This window comes from Amblyomma mixtum, chromosome 9 (assembly GCF_055824585.1).
Source record: "Amblyomma mixtum isolate Tamu chromosome 9, ASM5582458v1, whole genome shotgun sequence".
NCBI lineage: Eukaryota > Metazoa > Arthropoda > Arachnida > Ixodida > Ixodidae > Amblyomma > Amblyomma mixtum.
Window position 1 is genome coordinate 106,371,260 of NC_143020.1, and position 19,003 is coordinate 106,390,262.

Here is a 19,003-nt window from a genome sequence, read left to right on the forward strand (position 1 = left end):
TCCGACGTTCGTGACTTGGTCCCACGCACGGAGCTGCAGAAGCAGTCGTGAACTTTTGGCCTCGCCACTATGGCCCGCCTCTGGCCTGTTTGTAACTAGAAATTGCGGAAATGTTGAAAATTAATGCTATTTCAAAATTTTTTTCATCAAGGAATTTCTGTCTGGCCGCGCACGTTGGTTGTGGATTTGGGATTTTGCAAAATAGGAACACTGAGGTAATTATCCGGAGTGGAAATAGCAGGAAATCTAATTGGGCGAGACACGTAATGCAGAGGAGAGATAACCGTTGACCTATTAGAATACATTCTAAGGGGTTTAAAACGTGCCGTAGGAGAGTGAGTGTCGAGAGGGGAGGCAATATAAAAAAAATATTCTACAGTAAGGGGACGGAGGCTGAAGCCATGCAGGACTGATTGGAAGTAGGCAGCAGACATAACTCGACTGGTGCTGCTACTGCTGCTGCTTGTGACGATGAAACTTGGAACCGTAGCAGCATTTCTGGAGCAGCGGAAATGTTACTGAGTCCGCATTGGTGCTTCTGGGGCTGTGGCTATGTCCCAAGCAGCACAGGTAATCGGCCCAATATTGGAAATAGATGGTTTTATTGTGGTGCTTAGTATGACCAGCGCTTTTGCGAGAGGCTTTAAAGCGTGGTTGGCTTTCTACTCCGCACAAGGTTTCATATACAGTATGTGCTGTCAAGGCGCTTGAGTTGAAAAACTGCCTCTCCCGTAACCAAGAGTAGAGTAAGCATGAAATGTTTACGGAAAGGTTGTAGATGGTACTAGTCAAAATCTTTAAATGGGTCTAGTGTTCACCACACCACACCACACCACACCACACCACACCACACCACACCACACCACACCACACCACACCACACCACACCACACCACACCACACCACACCACACCGCACCGCACCACACCACACCGCACCGCACCACACCACACCACACCAAACCACACCACACCACACCACGCCACACCACACCAGGCCACGCCACGCCACGCCACACCACACCACACAACACCACACTCTTCTTGTTGCGTCGAAGCGATCGCCGGCAATAGTGCGGGCTTAGGTAGGCAGCCGCGAACCGTGGCCGGGAGCGGCCGCATAATCATGGCGCTGTCGGCAGGGGCGAGCAGTCTTCTGCTGTGGCGTATCACTCGCAAAGCGATCTATTTCCGCAAGACGCTTCCTACCTCTCTTTTCATCAGGCTCCATTGCTCGGCTTAAGCAGCTGTGACGGTGGAGGCATTAAAATGCAGGACGATGCAGAAGCGCACGCGGACACGACGAGACGCAGGCCTGACAAATATGCATATGCAGCGCGTTCGAATACTCCGCGAGCGTGTATACATCTGCCTGCCAAAGGGGGAGACGTCGTGAGCTGAAGGCCCAGCGGCCAGTCTTTTACATGCATGAGTGTGGGACCGCGGCGCCATCCTTGGGGACGGCGTGGAAGCAGTTTTTCCTCCCAAAGCCCTTCTCGCCCTGGAGCTCCCCTCTTGCACTAAGCGGCCCTCTCTCAAAGCCTCTAACAGATCATGTATGAGTCTCTTTAAATCTCGTACGGTGCTCGGATGCTCTCGTTTCAGCTCCTGGATATGTGGAATTCAGTGCCCGGATGTTGGCTCTCGGTCTCAGCTTGACGTCACCACACTGCCGACAATGGGAACTAAAAGCATTTTATGCTTAAAAACTAAAATGTATGGATGATTACGTTAGCAAGCTGCACCTTGTATGCTATTTAGTGAAGCCTTCTGAAATAATTTGGACGCTTATTTTTTTTAAAGCCCGTGTTGAACTCTCAGTGTTTAGGTAGTTTTGCATTTCTTGTCTTTTGAAATGCGGTTGCGGCGGCCGAGAACTGAACCGACCAATTCGGCGCACGTCAGCAGAACACCGTAGGCATTTTGTACACGGCGGCAGGTACACCTCACGCAGGCTGGAACTGACAGTTCTGAGTTCATGCAAACGCCCTGCACTACGGACAAAAAATGGCTGAGGTTCAACGCGGCTTGAGCCTAATTGTATGAGCGAAAGCTCTCTTAAGCATGGTCTCCACTGTCTCAAATTAAAGGTCAAGGTCAAAGGTCAAGGTCAGGTACCAAATGGCCTTGGTAATATGATCACGTGGTCATACTACCATAGCTTGGGCCATACCACCACGCAGTTAAGTTCGGTTTGACCTTGTGAGGGTTTGAAGGTCATTGTCGATGTGGTGACCACTGTCTGATATCAAATGTCAAGGGTCAAGGTGAGGTACCCAATAGTCATAGTCATACTACCATAGCTTGGGCCGTATCACCACAAAGTTAAGTTCAGTTGTACCTTGCGAGGCATTGAAGGTCGTTGTCTCATCCTTATCGAAACTGGAAGCTGTACCCCGAGGACTGGAGCTGTCGCTCTAGAACTTCTGCCAAGCTTATTAGCGTCGCTTATCTGAAGATACCAGGTCTGCTGGAGTGCATTAGGTCTTCAACGCCGGCTAAGTACACTGCCATCTTTTTCATTTAGTCCTCCGGCGGTAAAAACCATGCACCTGCGCCGAGACAGATAAAGAAAAACCCCGACAACTTGACACTAGCGACCTACGAAACGAAGCGCTTAAAAGTTGTGTTTTTCCCCGCAATTTGCTGGACTGCTATACAACCAGAAAATCTGACAACCTGTCATCATTACAGAACATGGTGTGATATTTGAAAAGTTTCGAACGCTGCTTTCATTACGTGCTAGTTTATAAGCAGAAGTGTGAGTGGGTTTCGCTAATTCTTCCGTCGGTCAGTTATATACAAATTCAATGAAATTTAGGTCTAACGCTTGTGACAGTTTATTTACAGCGAAAAAGAACAAAAACACTTGCTTTTCTGCGTTTTTCATTTCAGGGCGTGACACAACACTACAAGAGCAGGCGCATAAAGCAATGGTTACTTTCTCTATTGCCTTGTTTGTTCTTTCTTTTGCTGGCTTCACTGGCTTATGCTGGGCCTGCTGCCGAATTGGCAGCTGCATTACGCTGGCGGTGGCCTAATACTGAAATAATTACTTTTCGACTTTTCAAAGTACGGTGAACGAGTCTAAAAAGCTACAAAAAAGATCAAGGCTCTGCGTTTATGCATTTTATAAAAAGATTCATAGTAACGAACCCAGAATATGTGACTAAATGCAAAACTGGCCACAAAACAAACGAATCACATATCACGTTACACTGGGCTAGCACATAGCTTACTACAATTTGTTGTTTCGAGACTGCATAAAAAAAGTTTCGCGATGAAACACTTTTTTCTTCCTCAATTCTTCGCTGTCCTTGCCGTTACTGGACGACATTAAACTGCTGGACACACAAACTACTATTCATAAAGCTTTATTTATTGTATGGCAAGCAAGAACATCGCACAAGACAGTGCTTTTTGGGATTCAGAAAAGAACGCTTTAAAACTTTAAACCATGCAGTTTGTTTTTGTGGCCTTTTGAGGTTTTGGTGTTCTGAATTTTTTTACCCTCAAAAATGCATCAAACACTGCTTCAATTTTACACTTTTAACTTTACTACTTTAAACTTCGGTGCATAGGGACATAATACGACACGGATTTAGGAAAAGAAGGGCATTGGAATTCAACAGGATAGCTAAGCGGGCGAGTTGGTGATACATTATGCAAAAAACAGCGCGAACAAACGGGCATGAAAGGAAGAATACACAGGAACATACACAGGCATTGGAAAACGCGCTACATCAGCGGTTGTTTTGTATCTTCCGCATCCAGGTCCCTGTAGCCTTCATCAGAGCGTACGGAGGCCTCAAGCCACTCGGCGTAGGCGTCCACTCGTGCGTATACGCCTGGTTCCCCGGCACAGCCTATGCCGTGCGAGACGATGCCGGCTTGGATGTATTCACCTTCTTGGCCTTTGACGAAGAGCGGACCACCGGAGTCACCCTGGAAGAATGTAATTAAACGTTGCAGCGAAGATGGTACAGAGCTTTAGCGTAGCGGAGCCATCGCCCAAGGAGCACAGGTGATCGGCCTAATATTGGAGCGATAGCTTCACTACGCCACGTAAAGCCAAGGTCGCCGCGCTTTCAATTTTGACCTTGAAGCGAGCCAGAGGTCAAACTATGTAGAGCTTATGGTGTTACTATGGTGTGCTGCCCCACGGCAGCCAAGGTCATGTTCAAAAAAGGGTGGTCATTTGATATGTGACAGCATCGCACGCGTGACATGACGTGATTCACTTGACCGGTGACGTCATAACTTGTAATAAAGGAAAAGCGATAGCTCCCCCAGGCCATATGCAGGTAATCGGCCCAATATTGAAGCGATAGCTTCACTATGCCACGTAAAGCCAAGGTCGCCGCGCTTTCAATTTTGACCTTGAAGCGAGCCAGAGGTCAAACTATGTAGAGCTTATGGTGTTACTATGGTGTGCTGCCCCACGGCAGCCGAGGTCATGTTCAAAAGAGGGTGGTCATTTAATATGTGACAGCATCGCACGCGTGACATGACGTGATTCACTTGACCGGTGACGTCATAACTTGTAATAAAGGAAAAGCGATAGCTCCCCCAGGCCATATGCAGGTAATCGGCCCAATATTGAAGCGATAGCTTCACTATGCCACGTAAAGCCAAGGTCGCCGCGCTTTCAATTTTGACCTTGAAGCGAGCCAGAGGTCAAACTATGTAGAGCTTATGGTGTTACTATGGTGTGCTACCCCACGGCAGCCGAGGTCATGTTCAAAAGAGGGTGGTCATTTAATATGTGACAGCATCGCACGCGTGACATGACGTGATTCACTTGACCGGTGACGTCATAACTTGTAATAAAGGAAAAGCGATAGCTCCCCCAGGCCATATGCAGGTAATCGGCCCAATATTGAAGCGATAGCTTCACTATGCCACGTAAAGCCAAGGTCGCCGCGCTTTCAATTTTGACCTTGAAGCGAGCCAGAGGTCAAACTATGTAGAGCTTATGGTGTTACTATGGTGTGCTACCCCACGGCAGCCGAGGTCATGTTCAAAAGAGGGTGGTCATTTAATATGTGACAGCATCGCACGCGTGACATGACGTGATTCACTTGACCGGTGACGTCATAACTTGTAATAAAGGAAAAGCGATAGCTCCCCCAGGCCATATGCAGGTAATCGGCCCAATATTGAAGCGATAGCTTCACTATGCCACGTAAAGCCAAGGTCGCCGCGCTTTCAATTTTGACCTTGAAGCGAGCCAGAGGTCAAACTATGTAGAGCTTATGGTGTTACTATGGTGTGCTACCCCACGGCAGCCGAGGTCATGTTCAAAAGAGGGTGGTCATTTAATATGTGACAGCATCGCACGCGTGACATGACGTGATTCACTTGACCGGTGACGTCATAACTTGTAATAAAGGAAAATCGATAGCTCCCCCAGGCCATATGCAGGTAATCGGCCCAATATTGAAGCGATAGCTTCACTATGCCACGTAAAGCCAAGGTCGCCGCGCTTTCAATTTTGACCTTGAAGCGAGCCAGAGGTCAAACTATGTAGAGCTTATGGTGTTACTATGGTGTGCTGCCCCACGGCAGCCGAGGTCATGTTCAAAAGAGGGTGGTCATTTAATATGTGACAGCATCGCACGCGTGACATGACGTGATTCACTTGACCGGTGACGTCATAACTTGTAATAAAGGAAAAGCGATAGCTCCCCCAGGCCATATGCAGGTAATCGGCCCAATATTGAAGCGATAGCTTCACTATGCCACGTAAAGCCAAGGTCGCCGCGCTTTCAATTTTGACCTTGAAGCGAGCCAGAGGTCAAACTATGTAGAGCTTATGGTGTTACTATGGTGTGCTACCCCACGGCAGCCGAGGTCATGTTCAAAAGAGGGTGGTCATTTAATATGTGACAGCATCGCACGCGTGACATGACGTGATTCACTTGACCGGTGACGTCATAACTTGTAATAAAGGAAAAGCGATAGCTCCCCCAGGCCATATGCAGGTAATCGGCCCAATATTGAAGCGATAGCTTCACTATGCCACGTAAAGCCAAGGTCGCCGCGCTTTCAATTTTGACCTTGAAGCGAGCCAGAGGTCAAACTATGTAGAGCTTATGGTGTTACTATGGTGTGCTACCCCACGGCAGCCGAGGTCATGTTCAAAAGAGGGTGGTCATTTAATATGTGACAGCATCGCACGCGTGACATGACGTGATTCACTTGACCGGTGACGTCATAACTTGTAATAAAGGAAAAGCGATAGCTCCCCCAGGCCATATGCAGGTAATCGGCCCAATATTGAAGCGATAGCTTCACTATGCCACGTAAAGCCAAGGTCGCCGCGCTTTCAATTTTGACCTTGAAGCGAGCCAGAGGTCAAACTATGTAGAGCTTATGGTGTTACTATGGTGTGCTGCCCCACGGCAGCCGAGGTCATGTTCAAAAGAGGGTGGTCATTTAATATGTGACAGCATCGCACGCGTGACATGACGTGATTCACTTGACCGGTGACGTCATAACTTGTAATAAAGGAAACGCGAGTAGCTCCCCCAGGCCATATGCAGGTAATCGGCCCAATATTGAAGCGATAGCTTCACTACGCCACGTAAAGCCAAGGTCGCCGCGCTTTCAATTTTGACCTTGAAGCGAGCCAGAGGTCAAACTATGTAGAGCTTATGGTGTTACTATGGTGTGCTGCCCCACGGCAGCCAAGGTCATGTTCAAAAGAGGGTGGTCATTTAATATGTGACGGCATCGCATGCGTGACGCGACGTGATCCATGTGACTGATGACGTCATAACTTGTTAATATAAGGAGGAGCGCGCAGCCGCCCCCCAGACCATATGCAGCGCAATGGAAGACGACGAACAGCCCACGGCAGCCGCTCCTCGAGCTGCGAAGTTATAACGACAGTATGAATTATGTTGAATAAACATGAGAGAAGCCAACAGCCACAGAAACCAAGGGGCACAGGGGATTATTTTTTTTTTAAATTCATTTATTTTATTTTGTGGTGTTGATCAATTTAGAATATTAATGAATATGTTATCGCTTAAAGGTAACTGATTAGAAAAGCAGAAGAAAAAACAACCACATGCCGCCGGTGGGATCCGAACCCACGACCTCCGAATTACGCGTCCGGTGCTCTACCTCTGAGCTACGGCGACGGCTGTCAAATCTTCTGCTTTCGGGGGTATTTATGTTTACAAATAACCTAACCTTGAGAGTGTTCATCAGCGCCACCCACGTTCGTAAGCGGCGGACGTAGAACGTCCTGAATTACCGCTGGTGTGACATAGAACGCCATCGAACGGCGAGGGTGGAAGCTGTGTGAGAACCCTCTTATGCTTCCTATGGCGTCAAGGCTGCCAGAACCGAGGCCCTCGCTAAGCAATTAAGCAAACAAGGGAAGGGGACGAGGGGCTCGTTATAAATATGAGAGAAGCCAACAGCCACAGAAACCAAGGAGCACAGGGGATTATTTTAAATAAAGAGATTTACCAAGCTTAACATGTGAAGCTATCGCGTCTCACTAGGTTTAACCGCAGCTAAATCACCAGCAATTTTGTGAAAATAGATGGTTTCACTCTGGTGCTTTGTAGGACCGGCGTCTGCCAATGCGTTCCCAATATTGGGGGTTCCCAATATTACCTCTGCTGCTTGGGATCCTGGCTAACACGTATAGAGGACCAGGCGAGTTCCTGCTACGCGCATGCGCAGTGGCATGCAGGCACGAGTTTCTGCCTTGCTAAAGTGGAATCCTAGTCGAAAGAAGAAACGACAGAACCTTTCAGATGCACGACAAAACATTTTGTAGTGTTGTAACGACAGACTGTGCTGTTGTTTTTAGGTATTTCTCTTTAGTACTCTAGTTATTCTGTAGTATATTTCTATAGTCTATCGTTCTGCGAAGCCGCCGCGGTGGCTCAGGGGTTATGGCGCTCGGCTGCTAACCCGAAAGACTCGGCTTCGACCCCGGCCGCGGCGGTCGAATTTCGGTGCACGCGAAATTCTAGAGGCCCGTGTACTGTGCGATGTTAGTGAACATTAGAGAACCCCAGGTGGTCGAAATTTCCGGAGCCCTTCACTACGGCGCCCCTCATAGCCTCACTTGCTTTGGTAGGTTAAACCACCCTAAAACTATAAAACCAAACCTGCAGTTCCGTAGCAGTCCTCTGTTGTAAGGGCAAAAATTTCTGTTGTTACTACAAACTTTTGGTCGAAAACATTACAGAAAATGTGTTTTGATGCAGACATTTATGTTGTGTTTCTCGGCTAAGATAGCACGGATTTCGGACATTTTGGCGAGTTTTTCCAGTGTGAGAAGATAACGAAGCTCAGAGCTATAGCGCCTGTTCTTGGGGCTTACGGGGAGCTAAATAAGCATGAACTCCGGCCTCTTTTTGAAAAGGACACCAGGGACAAATAAAAGTTCGACTATAATGGTAACAGCGTTGTAATCACAAAAACGCAACTTTCACTGAACACGTACAGTTTATAACGAAGAGAAACACTACAAAAAAAGAAACAAGAAGTATAGGTGCCACTACCAGCGACCATTTTCACAGCCGAACTGCAACGACAATACGGCAGTCTTTTTCTCGGGGATCTCTGAAGCCAAGTGACGCCACCATACACTTCCAGTCGCAGTTTCAGTGATGTCAATTCACTCCAGGGCTTCGACAGCATACACTGCTCCTGAAATAGTGTGCTAAATCTAGTGTGCTAAATATGGGCGAAATCTTGCTTTGAGGGTCACTAACAACAAAAAGTGAATGAAGTGGTTCTCGGTCTTTCTTTAAGAATCCCGAAGTTAAGCAGCGGCCGCTCCTTCGCACATGTAAATTCTGCAAAAAGAAACTGCACACGGTTTCGTCAGAAGCACATCTCATATCTCCGTGTAGCGTGTCTGCCAAACCCCAAACACCCCACTAACAGCGTTTAACACCAACTTCAGGTTAACTGTAGCGTGATATGAGGTCACATTTTCAACTTGGTGATCCCATATTCGGTCGACGTTTTTGGGACACAGCGCAGCACTCTCGCCCATTTCATTCAACGCTTGGTAACACGCCGCTGAACACCCTGTAGCACCCTGACTGCTGCACCCTGTTGCACCCTGCCGCACCCTGCCGCACCCTGCCGCACCCTGCCGCTCTCCTGTTGATCTTTGTCACCCACACCGCCCAACTGTCATGCTGACCCTGACACCAGTCTAAGCGCATCTAGCGACTCGCACTTGGGACGCGTATTAAGACTTCTCTCTCTCTGTAGCGTTAAGACAAGTTCGCAGATCTAAAAAGCATTGTTGCCCTGTGCAGCACCCCACAAAACTTCCCTGTTTACAGACGACCCTTACCTGGCAGGCGTCAGTTGCGTTGGCATAAGCGCAGTAGTTTATATCCTTCCTGTAGCTGAGATACTTGTAAGTTTCTGCACAGATGTCATTCGGCAGGATCCTGACGACCGTGTACATGAGGTGGTCTGCAGGCGGGCCGTCTGCGAAGCGAAAATAAAGAAAAATTAGGGGACACTTAATTGCACAACGCGTTTAGAATTCGACAGCATTAAAGCTTGAAGTCCGTTTCGCCTGCTTCTCCTCCTCAGTCGTAGCTGCTGAGCCTGAGTAACCGCCGGTACTGCACCTTCAACGACACGCTTCCGTGGCCGCACTCTCCGATTACGGGGATTTTCCTCTACGGTAGACGCACTCGGCGTTGATTCTGCCTCCATTTGAAAGTGATAGGTGTAGTGGCCTAGGCATGTCTGCGCACAACCAAGCACACCTGTCAACTGACGTCGAGCACCGCACTGCGCTAGGACATGTCACGTGATCAGCATACCTGCCTTCTGCCACTGGCTAACTTCCAGCGCCATGTCAGGTCGTATCATGACGTCACACGCCTCGTCGACTAAGAGAATTTTAAGACAGGTAACGCCGGTCGCCACTTTTGATGGTACCGCATAAGATACAGAGAACCTGAAATGCCTGCTTAACACCACCCCTGAATTTTGGCTCTGGCTCTGTCTGCGAAAGAAAGAGCGTAGCTGTCTTGAACGTGCTTGAACTTCATTGTCATTCTTCGCAACAAACGTTATGTCAGAAGAATGACTCTTAAGGTGCGCTAGTTAGCTGGACGAAATCGGCAGTTTTGTCCATTGTTCTCTTGACTAGTAACGTTGCTATTGACGTCAGTGTGGAGTTTTTCGCCTAAGATTTCTCAGCGTTGCTTGAGATACTTGAGCGGTTTCATTTGGAAGTACCCCAAAAGAAATTTGAGCGTTTGGAAACGCTTTATCTCAGAGAGCTGATCAGCTGAACTGTTCTGAATTGCATAAATATTGCAACTATGCGGTGCAATGCAACTTGAAAATTGAATTTTCTTCCGAGTGAAATCTTTAATGGTCTGCGCACGTAGCTTTTTTACTGGTGGATTTCATTGGCCAGTTGCTAAGTCACTCAGGGATTCAATTGCAAAGCATGATTTGTGGCCGTATGGCTGCGCTCGGGTGGACGTCAATGAGTAATTACTCCCTTATTATGATTAATGAATTGGACAGGCAAAGCAGAACGGTGGTTCTAAAATTTAATTTGCAGAAAAACAGAAGTAATATTCAACAGTTACGAAAAGGAGCAGCAGTTTACGATTGTACAACATGAACTGGGGGGGCGAGAGCGCTGTGTTTTGTCCCTTCCTTGTCTGGCTTCGAGCCATAGTGCTGGTTTACAAGAACCAAGTTTACAATTGGTAGCGATGCGATGGAAGTGGTGAGGGAACACGTCTACTTGAGGCAGGTAGTGACCGCAGATCCGTACCACGGGAATAATAAGAGTGGAGTAAAGCGCATTTTGCAGGTGCATCTCAGATAACGAATTATACTTTGCCAATACCGCTCAAAAGAAAACGATATAACAGCTCTATCTTAGCGGTACTTACCTATGGGGAAAAAACGTGCCCGCAAACGAAAAGGGTTCAACTAAATTTCGGGTCAAGACAGCCAGGTATGGAAATGAAAATGATAGGTGTGACGTTTGATAGGTGTGATGATAGGTGTGACGGGGTTTAATGACTTCCCGGACGAAATTGAGAAGAAATGGACTTGGGCAGGGCATGTAATGTGAAGTCAAGATAACCGATGGTAATTAAGGGTAACATACTGGATTCCAAGAGAAGGCAAGCAGAGCAGGGGAGGCGGGGCTTAAGTTACGGGAACGAATGGGATTAAGAAGTTCGAAGGGATAAGATGGCCGTGGCTTGCACAGGGAAAAGTTAATTGGAGGGATATGGAAGAGGAGTTTTTCTTGAAGTAGGCGTAGCCTGATGATGATTGCGGTGGAATGCGCACCAGAGTCACCAGTTTAGTACTGATGGACTGGCTAAAAATAACACTTTCCAGTATGCATCCCGACGGAATATATCAATCAAATCAAATCTAAACCAACCAAGCGAAATCAAAGGTATTATGGGCATACTAAACCGCACTTTCGGAGACGAATCCCCATCCAGCAACGATTGCATCCTTGTTGAAGAAATCTATTGGTGCCAGGGGAACACATATGGGCTTCGCGTTGTATGCGTAGTGAAATGGTTTATCCACCTGCAGAAAAAAAAAGCGGACACTTTGAGGACGAAGTTCCCGACGAGCTTAACTGTCAAGAAAATATGTTAAGAGAAAAGCGATTTTTTTCACGGCGGACGAGAGAACTCAAACATAAAGACTGCTGGCAGCTTTCCCGCATTTTTGACGGGTAGTTATTTGAGATCTTTTTGTTACTGCTTGTGCTACAAAATCGCAATATGTTCTTGAGCATCCGCACTAAGCCGCTAAAAAGCAGAGCCGATAAAGGTTGCCTCACTGTAGTAGTGGCTTATTGTACACTGACTGGTATTAGCACTCGAATCCTGTGCACTCCAACTGCACACCGATATAATTGTTGTTTACTGAAAGGACTTCACAAAATTAAAACTATATTTTACCCGTGGGGGATTCTTAGCGATAGCCATTGTTCATATTCCGGCAAAACTGCAGTGTAGTCTTGTATTTCTTATAGCAGCAGAATACCAGTGATGCACAATCACCAATTACCAGTACAAAGTTGATCATTACTACTACTGAAAGTAATGATCAACAGTTTTCGTACGTGTCTCGGAGCTCACAAGAATGGGAGTTTGGCGGAGCATGGAGACACCGCATCCTATAGTGGGGCTGAAAATTTTTCATTCGCCTTACAGCTCTGATCTGGCTCCTTCCGTCTTCCACTTATTCGAATATTTCAATCAAAAGCAAGGCCAATGATTCGAGACATCAAAGGTGAACCATGCAGCGTTGCGTCTCTTCCTCTATAAGGCTATAATAGAGTTGTACCGAAGGGGTATTTTCAAGCTTCCCGACTGGTGGGGAAAATGTCTGCAGTGAAATCGGGACTATGTGGAAAACTGAAAAAGTCCGAAAAATAGAAAGACACCGCGAACACTTTCACTAATGCTATGCAATGATATGTAAAAAAATGTTTCTCATTGCTTTGGGCGCAACCCTGTACAAAGATATAAAGAACTTCAAATCTTGACTCATACTCAATGCACGCAGCCCCAGAAGCATAGGTAAAGGGACCAATATTGGAAACGTATTGGAAAAGGCCGGTGCTGCAAAGGGCCAGAGTGAAACTATCCATTACCAATATTGGCCCGATTACCAGTGCTGCTTGGGAGAATGACGAAGACCTTAAACCTTTAGAGGGTACGCAGTGTGAGGTCACATACTGTAGCTATTAAACGTTCTATTGGTCCTGCTTTACAAGGCCAAGCTTTCATATTAAAAAACTGCACATACCAGCAAGATTGCAATGTCGTTGAGCAAAGGGCTTGCACTGTACTCGGAATGGCGTCGTACCTTCACTACCTTGAGCTTTGTGCCCCGGTTGAAGTCTGTTTCCCCGTAGATGGCGTCTATTTTGACAACTTCCTTCTCCATCCTGGCAAGATTGGTAAAGGAGCATGCGGAAAGAAATACAGTCAGGTCACGACTGTGGTACACGTGCTTCTGGCGCCTACAGATGACTGTTCACTACAACGCAGACGTATGGGCAAGCTCTTTATCTCGTCTCTTCTTCCGCCGTCACCGTGCAGCTGCGCTATTTTAGCCTTATTAATGCGAAAGAATTAGATAACTATGCCGCGTCATCAGAACTTCTCCGCACGACTGTGCCGTCCAATGAAGATAAATGCGCAAAAGATTGATTTTATTTATTAATACTGCAATCCCAGGAAGGGATTTTCGCAGGGTGAGCATACAGAAAATAGGTAAGTACAAATATTAAGAAAAAAAAGTACAAAGGCGACAAATTAATAATAAGCAACAAAAACACAACAGCAAAAATGAAAGGCTCAATGACGTAACACAACAAAAAGTACACTAAGGTTTGGGGCATATACATACACTACTATCAAGTCATCAGTGAACATGGTCAACAGGGAATTAATTAAATGAAGAAAGAGCACCAAAACGATCACAATATTAAATTCAGTTAAAAAAAATGGGAAACGGGAATGCATGACAGAGGACATTATTGTGCACTGAGGTTGGGAAAAATTTGGTTCATGAGTTGTAATTAGTTAATTAACTAGACGCAAAAATTACACTTCGTCGATGTCAAAATAGCCATGAACGTCGATATAGGACATCGACGTCAGAACAGCCGCGGACGTCGATATGGTATGTGGACGTTTTGCTTTCGCATTGCTCCAATGCGAGTTTCCGCACCGATCTCAAAGTCTTTTTTTGTGTTCACTAGTGTTGCCCTGTCCTGTTTTTGCCCAGACACTAACGCTGCCTCGGCCGCTTTAACCTAAACCCATGCTCATTAGTGGAGACAGAAATTACGATGGCCATTCTACATAATCTGATGTCTCGTATTGTAACCAATCAGGTGCACAGAGAGATCGTCCCAGTTTACTATTTCCCTTCCTAGTCTTGAAGTTTTTTTCTTTTTCGAAGCAGCAACATATTTATTAGAAATTTTTTCCTCATTTGATGTGCTCATCTGGACAACACTCTATTCTTTAGACGCTATACTGTATATCATAGAATACAGTGGCTCCGAGAACGCTTCGATTTTTATAAAGCGGAGTTGGGGGTTAGTGTTACATCCGTCTAAGTTATATTTCGTCATCGGTGATCTCAGTGTTTTTCAAAACTGCCTGAGTCACCCAACCATAATGAAATGACTATGTGGGCCTTATTGAGCTCACTGAATGACCTCGAAACCTTATTAACCTCACCATATTGTGCAGTGGCCGGCAGTAAGGACGTGGCGCCTGGTTATGATGCTTCCTCCGCATCTAGAGTCGAATGTGGGAAAGTAGACCCTCAAGAACACCTGCAGGAAACAAAAACATCGCCAATTCAGGCACCATGCGCACTTTGTGGAAAGGAGAGTAGCAGAGTACACAACTTCACAGAACCCTTTCTGTTATACCAGGTGTTTCAGTGAAGACTCTTTTTGTGCTGCAGTTGAACAGAGTTACTTTCATGGGACGAAATGCTTTGCATCATTTGTGGAGTGTGGCTTCACTTGTAGCGTAGAATACGCAGGTGTTAATATTGCTTTTCAAAGCAAGCCCCGAACGGCATTAAGGACCGCTTCTAATGGCAGCAATTTATAGGGATCAATGTGCGGGCACTTCTGGATGCCGAGAGAGTAGCATGCGGAACCTTCAGCTCCGAGGGAAATAAAATTGTGAGATGTAATTGAAAGTTAAATTTTTGGTTGGAGATACAGGAGCTGATCCGCACGGCATCTAAAATTAACTTGAAGAAGGTTGATCTCACCATCCAGGGATACTGGTTCTTCTTGGCGAGCGTCCCGTTCACGATGTAATGCCCGATAGTATGGCCGCAACCTAGAATGTAAGCACCATCATCATTATCAGCAGGATTACATCAAGTACAATTACCCCCCCCCCCCCCTCCCCCGCCCCGCCCCGTCGTGTTCAACACTGTCCTTCGCAAGTCGTGGACGCTTTACTATGCAGTCTACTACGCAGTCCTCAATGATGCCTTCATTTGTGTCCACTCTCTTTAAAGCGAGTAAAATCGAGGGCCTTTCAGATGCCTTCCTCGAACAAGAATTACTGTAAAAGATTTACAAAGATAATTTTTTAAGAGGGTGCATTTTCCAGCTTCTTGCGACGAAGTTGCCTTGCCATACTTGCCTTTTTCATTTAGCTGAAGTTTCTGAGCATAAAGCTGAAAAAAAAAAATAGACATCATCGTAAACGTAGGTCTAACAACTGTAAAGCCGTGCACCATAGAAGATGTGGCATCAAAAATTCGCAAACTTCTTTAATGTTTGATGAAATGCAAGAAAGGTAGTGCTTGGTATAATCCCTTGAAGGAGGCAGGCTGCAATACAAATGGAGTGCCGTAAAGATCCAACTACATGAAGTTCACTTCCTGGATTTATTTAGTATTGCTGCCTTGCTTGCTAAACGCCCTGCACTGAATCATTGAAGTGTCGTTTTGAACATAACTGTTATGCTCCAGTTTGAAAAAAAAAATGGTAAGAATTCTGACAAGCGAATCAAAATTTAATGTTAGGCGAGAAAAGAAAGACTGCACGAAGCAAGCGCAAAAAGGCTGTAATGGTCGCAGACTTAAATTGAACTCTGAGCAATGTTTGAAAACGATTTTTTTTTTCGTGAATTATACTTTTCCCTTTTTGCGACTGCTCAGCCCCACCAGAACATAATCCTAGACTGGGGTTGCAACAGGGACTTTACATATTATGCACGGTCTATAGAACAACTATATGACTGCATGTAACCGTACCTGTCCAATGCTATAATTGTCATTTTCCTTTTGAAAGCAATAGAGCTGTGTGCAATCAACTTCAATTTGAGCTTGTTTTGTCTTCATTCGGGCCAACAGGCTTCTGTTCTTTTATTTATTTGCTTATTTGTTAAATTATTTAAGCACACTTCTCACTATTCCGTGCAGAATGCTGTGGTTATATGAACTGCTTGTTGACCCGAGCGTTAGTACGGTGAGCAATTGCCGACAGAAACCGCAAGGCTAACCCCACCGGTAGCTTACAGCACCTCAACTCAATTCAAGTGCTATTTGTGTACATTAGCGTTTCTTTGTGTTAGTTGATAGAACACTTTGTTTTACGCTTGTCTATTTGTGTGACAGGTCAGTTAGAGTGCGTGGAGTGTCACGAAAGGTGTGTTGTACCTACCAAGTGGCAGGCAGCTAGCAGGAGGCTCACTCCGAGGACGTTAACCATGACGCACAAGGGCAAAGGTCAAGTGCGCCAACGCAGACACCTGCGCTCAGGGACAAACTTTTGTAGCCACAATGTAAATGTGCCCGCTAAGCACTGACGGAAGCGTTGAATGCTGGCTAAACTTCAACATGGATCTATGACAAAGCACATACATGATTTATTCTATGAAGAACAATATTATGTGGTAGATATGACTGCCTAGTTTGCACCCAGAGATTGGTCGGTCTTTGAGGTCACCTTTCGACCCTAATTTGTCAGTGTCTGCGGAAGAAGGACCCTCGTAATCCTTCATGATTCACACACAAGTGGCGATAACATAGGCGATTTCACCTGTGGCTTTGTTTTAGGCCTTGCAAGAAACACCTAAGATGCCGGTACACCTTTTTTTGTGTGTTATAAGTTGGCAAGGGAGTGGAAATTGTCCTTCATACGCTGAAACGGTATATTATTGCTTGAATTCATCTATTAATGTTTTGACATATAACTTGACTTTAATCCAGCGTAAAGAGAACTCGTTATAATCGTAAAAAGACCTGCTTTAACATTCATTTGACAATATTAAGATTTCTGTTTTATGCTTTTCTCAATTTTTGTCACCCAGCCCTCGTGAAAGGCCGACACAATGTGGGCGATAAATCTATGCGGGCTTACTGTTTGTGTGCTTTCCTGCGCGTCGTAACTTAGCCACTTGTCGTAATATTGTGCTGCATTACGCTAAACACCACTATTTAACTCGGCAGCGAATCGCCAGTGTTATTAGAGCGCACATAGTGCTTTCAAGGGCATATAACGGTAGTGCGAAACGGGGACAAGAGCACACGTGCAGAAAGCTGAAAGATTTCAATGCATTAAAAGCATGAACAAATTTTGGAGTCGTAATTGCACTAAAATTTGGAGGCTATATATCTATCTACTGCGGGCAGTTTGTGATATGTCTAGAGAAGGCTATCAATCGTTATATTTTAGACTGCGTATAAGATTTGTCTATCGACAATCTATATAGGCTTTGCAGACAAACGCCAACAGACGGCCTGAAAACTTTTGTAAGGGGGTTGGGCACGCTTGCGGTCGATAATACAGGGAAAGCTCAAAGGACGTAGATTTTGGAACAGGTTAGCGCAATTACTTGCTCCGCACAGCAGCAACGTGCCCAATTCACATTATAAGCCCCGTTATGTACGAGTTGCAGCTGACTTATCCCAGCAATTTTTATAACGTCAAATCTGATTGAAGATGCTAACAGTTTAGGGCAGTGAACATGACCGTGGGTCCCATTACGATGAAAAGCAATATCTCGAATTTCTCGCCATGTGTGGAGGTCAGTGAGCATGAAATGAAACATGTAATAAAAATAACAAAAAAACGTCTGCTGATATGTTGATAAGACACTATTTCAACTAATGAAGAAGAGATAAATATACCGGCACTGCAGAGCGTTTATGCTCAAGTACAGCATCATTAATTGCACATGTAAATTAGAAGGGCAACCTTACGGTATGTCAAGGCGGTGACGTCTCAGGAACGTCTAGCACAAGCGCTTCACACCAAATACGCAAGAGAAAATGCCGAAGCCGTCAAAGCGGCCACAGCGATTCGGTGTGATTTTATTTTTAGCATGCTTTGGTATGATTGTCAGGAAAAAAAGCGCGGTGCGCGGTGTCACAGGTGTCATAGAGTGCTGCTTTGTCGTGCATCGCCTCCTTGTATGAAACTACAATTGCGCCGTAGTAGGCCCAGGGCTTGAGTGATGCAGACGTCGTCTCTGATGCACTAGTATTGTTATTGGCGCTGTAAAACAATAGACAGCAGTCTGCAGCGCAAACGTTTTTCTCTTTTAGCAAAAGACGCACTCTACGAACTATTAATAGTTAGCGCAGGACGGTGTTCCGCTTATGTCACTAAAAATAAAACATGCTCGATCGAAAGAGGATGTGACGGTGGGATTCTTGAGAACAATGGTCAGCGGGAGACAGAGTCCGCAAACCAACGTTTCCATTAGCATACATGTCTTCATCTGGGCAAATGCTTGGCTCTTGGCTCCCAGAAGGAAGGACCGGTGATGGTCAGTATTGCATTCCCAGTAAGCAGGCGTAGGCTTGACGACACGGCTTTATTCACAGTGCTGCATACTGGCAGCTCGAAAGAAAACTCCCCCCGAGTACAGCACATGACACGCATATATACATATACTCAGCAGCCCGGCACATGCGCAGAACAGACAGATATATCTTATCACACAGCGGTACACGCACGTGTCGCGCCCCAGATACCGACACAACACCTCCTCCCCTACTAGATCAAAAACGGTCATAGCCCCAACGGGTGAACTGGTGATTCGGGTGATTCGGTGAACTGGCGTCCTGGCAAAATTGTGCGTGTAAAGTCTCCCACTACGTATTTGGTTGTCATTGGAAACAAAGTGCGTTTTGTGCATGCTGATCATTTGCGACATTCCGTTCTTGATGATGAAAAAACAACTGCAAATGAAATATGCCTGCCACACGCTCAGGAGGTCGCCTTTCCCGATTGCTCCTTCTTAATGAAATGGGTTCATTTTCAGCCTCAGGTGGCACCCAGCCCACTGGGCCGGTTGCCATCTGAAAATGAACCCATTTCATTAAGAAGGAGCAATCGGGAAAGGCGACCTCCTGAGCGTGTGGCAGGCATATTTCATTTGCAGTTGTTTTTTCATCATCAAGAACGGAATGTCGCAAATGATCAGCATGCACAAAACGCA

The 19,003-nt window shown here is 46.0% G+C and overlaps 1 protein-coding gene across 1 annotated transcript; it reads right to left on the reverse strand.

The window, feature by feature from the left end:
• Window positions 1–3,737: 3,737 nt before the first annotated feature.
• On the reverse strand, window positions 3,738–18,280 carry LOC149330557 (venom protease-like). The gene is made up of 7 exons (XM_089559445.1): window positions 18,271–18,280; window positions 14,811–14,881; window positions 14,261–14,358; window positions 12,813–12,954; window positions 11,465–11,579; window positions 9,340–9,479; window positions 3,738–3,944 (listed from the first exon to the last, which is right to left on the reverse strand). The coding sequence occupies exons 1-7, from the start codon at window positions 18,278–18,280 to the stop codon at window positions 3,738–3,740; spliced, it is 783 nt and encodes a 260-aa protein (XP_089415571.1).
• Window positions 18,281–19,003: the final 723 nt, after the last annotated feature.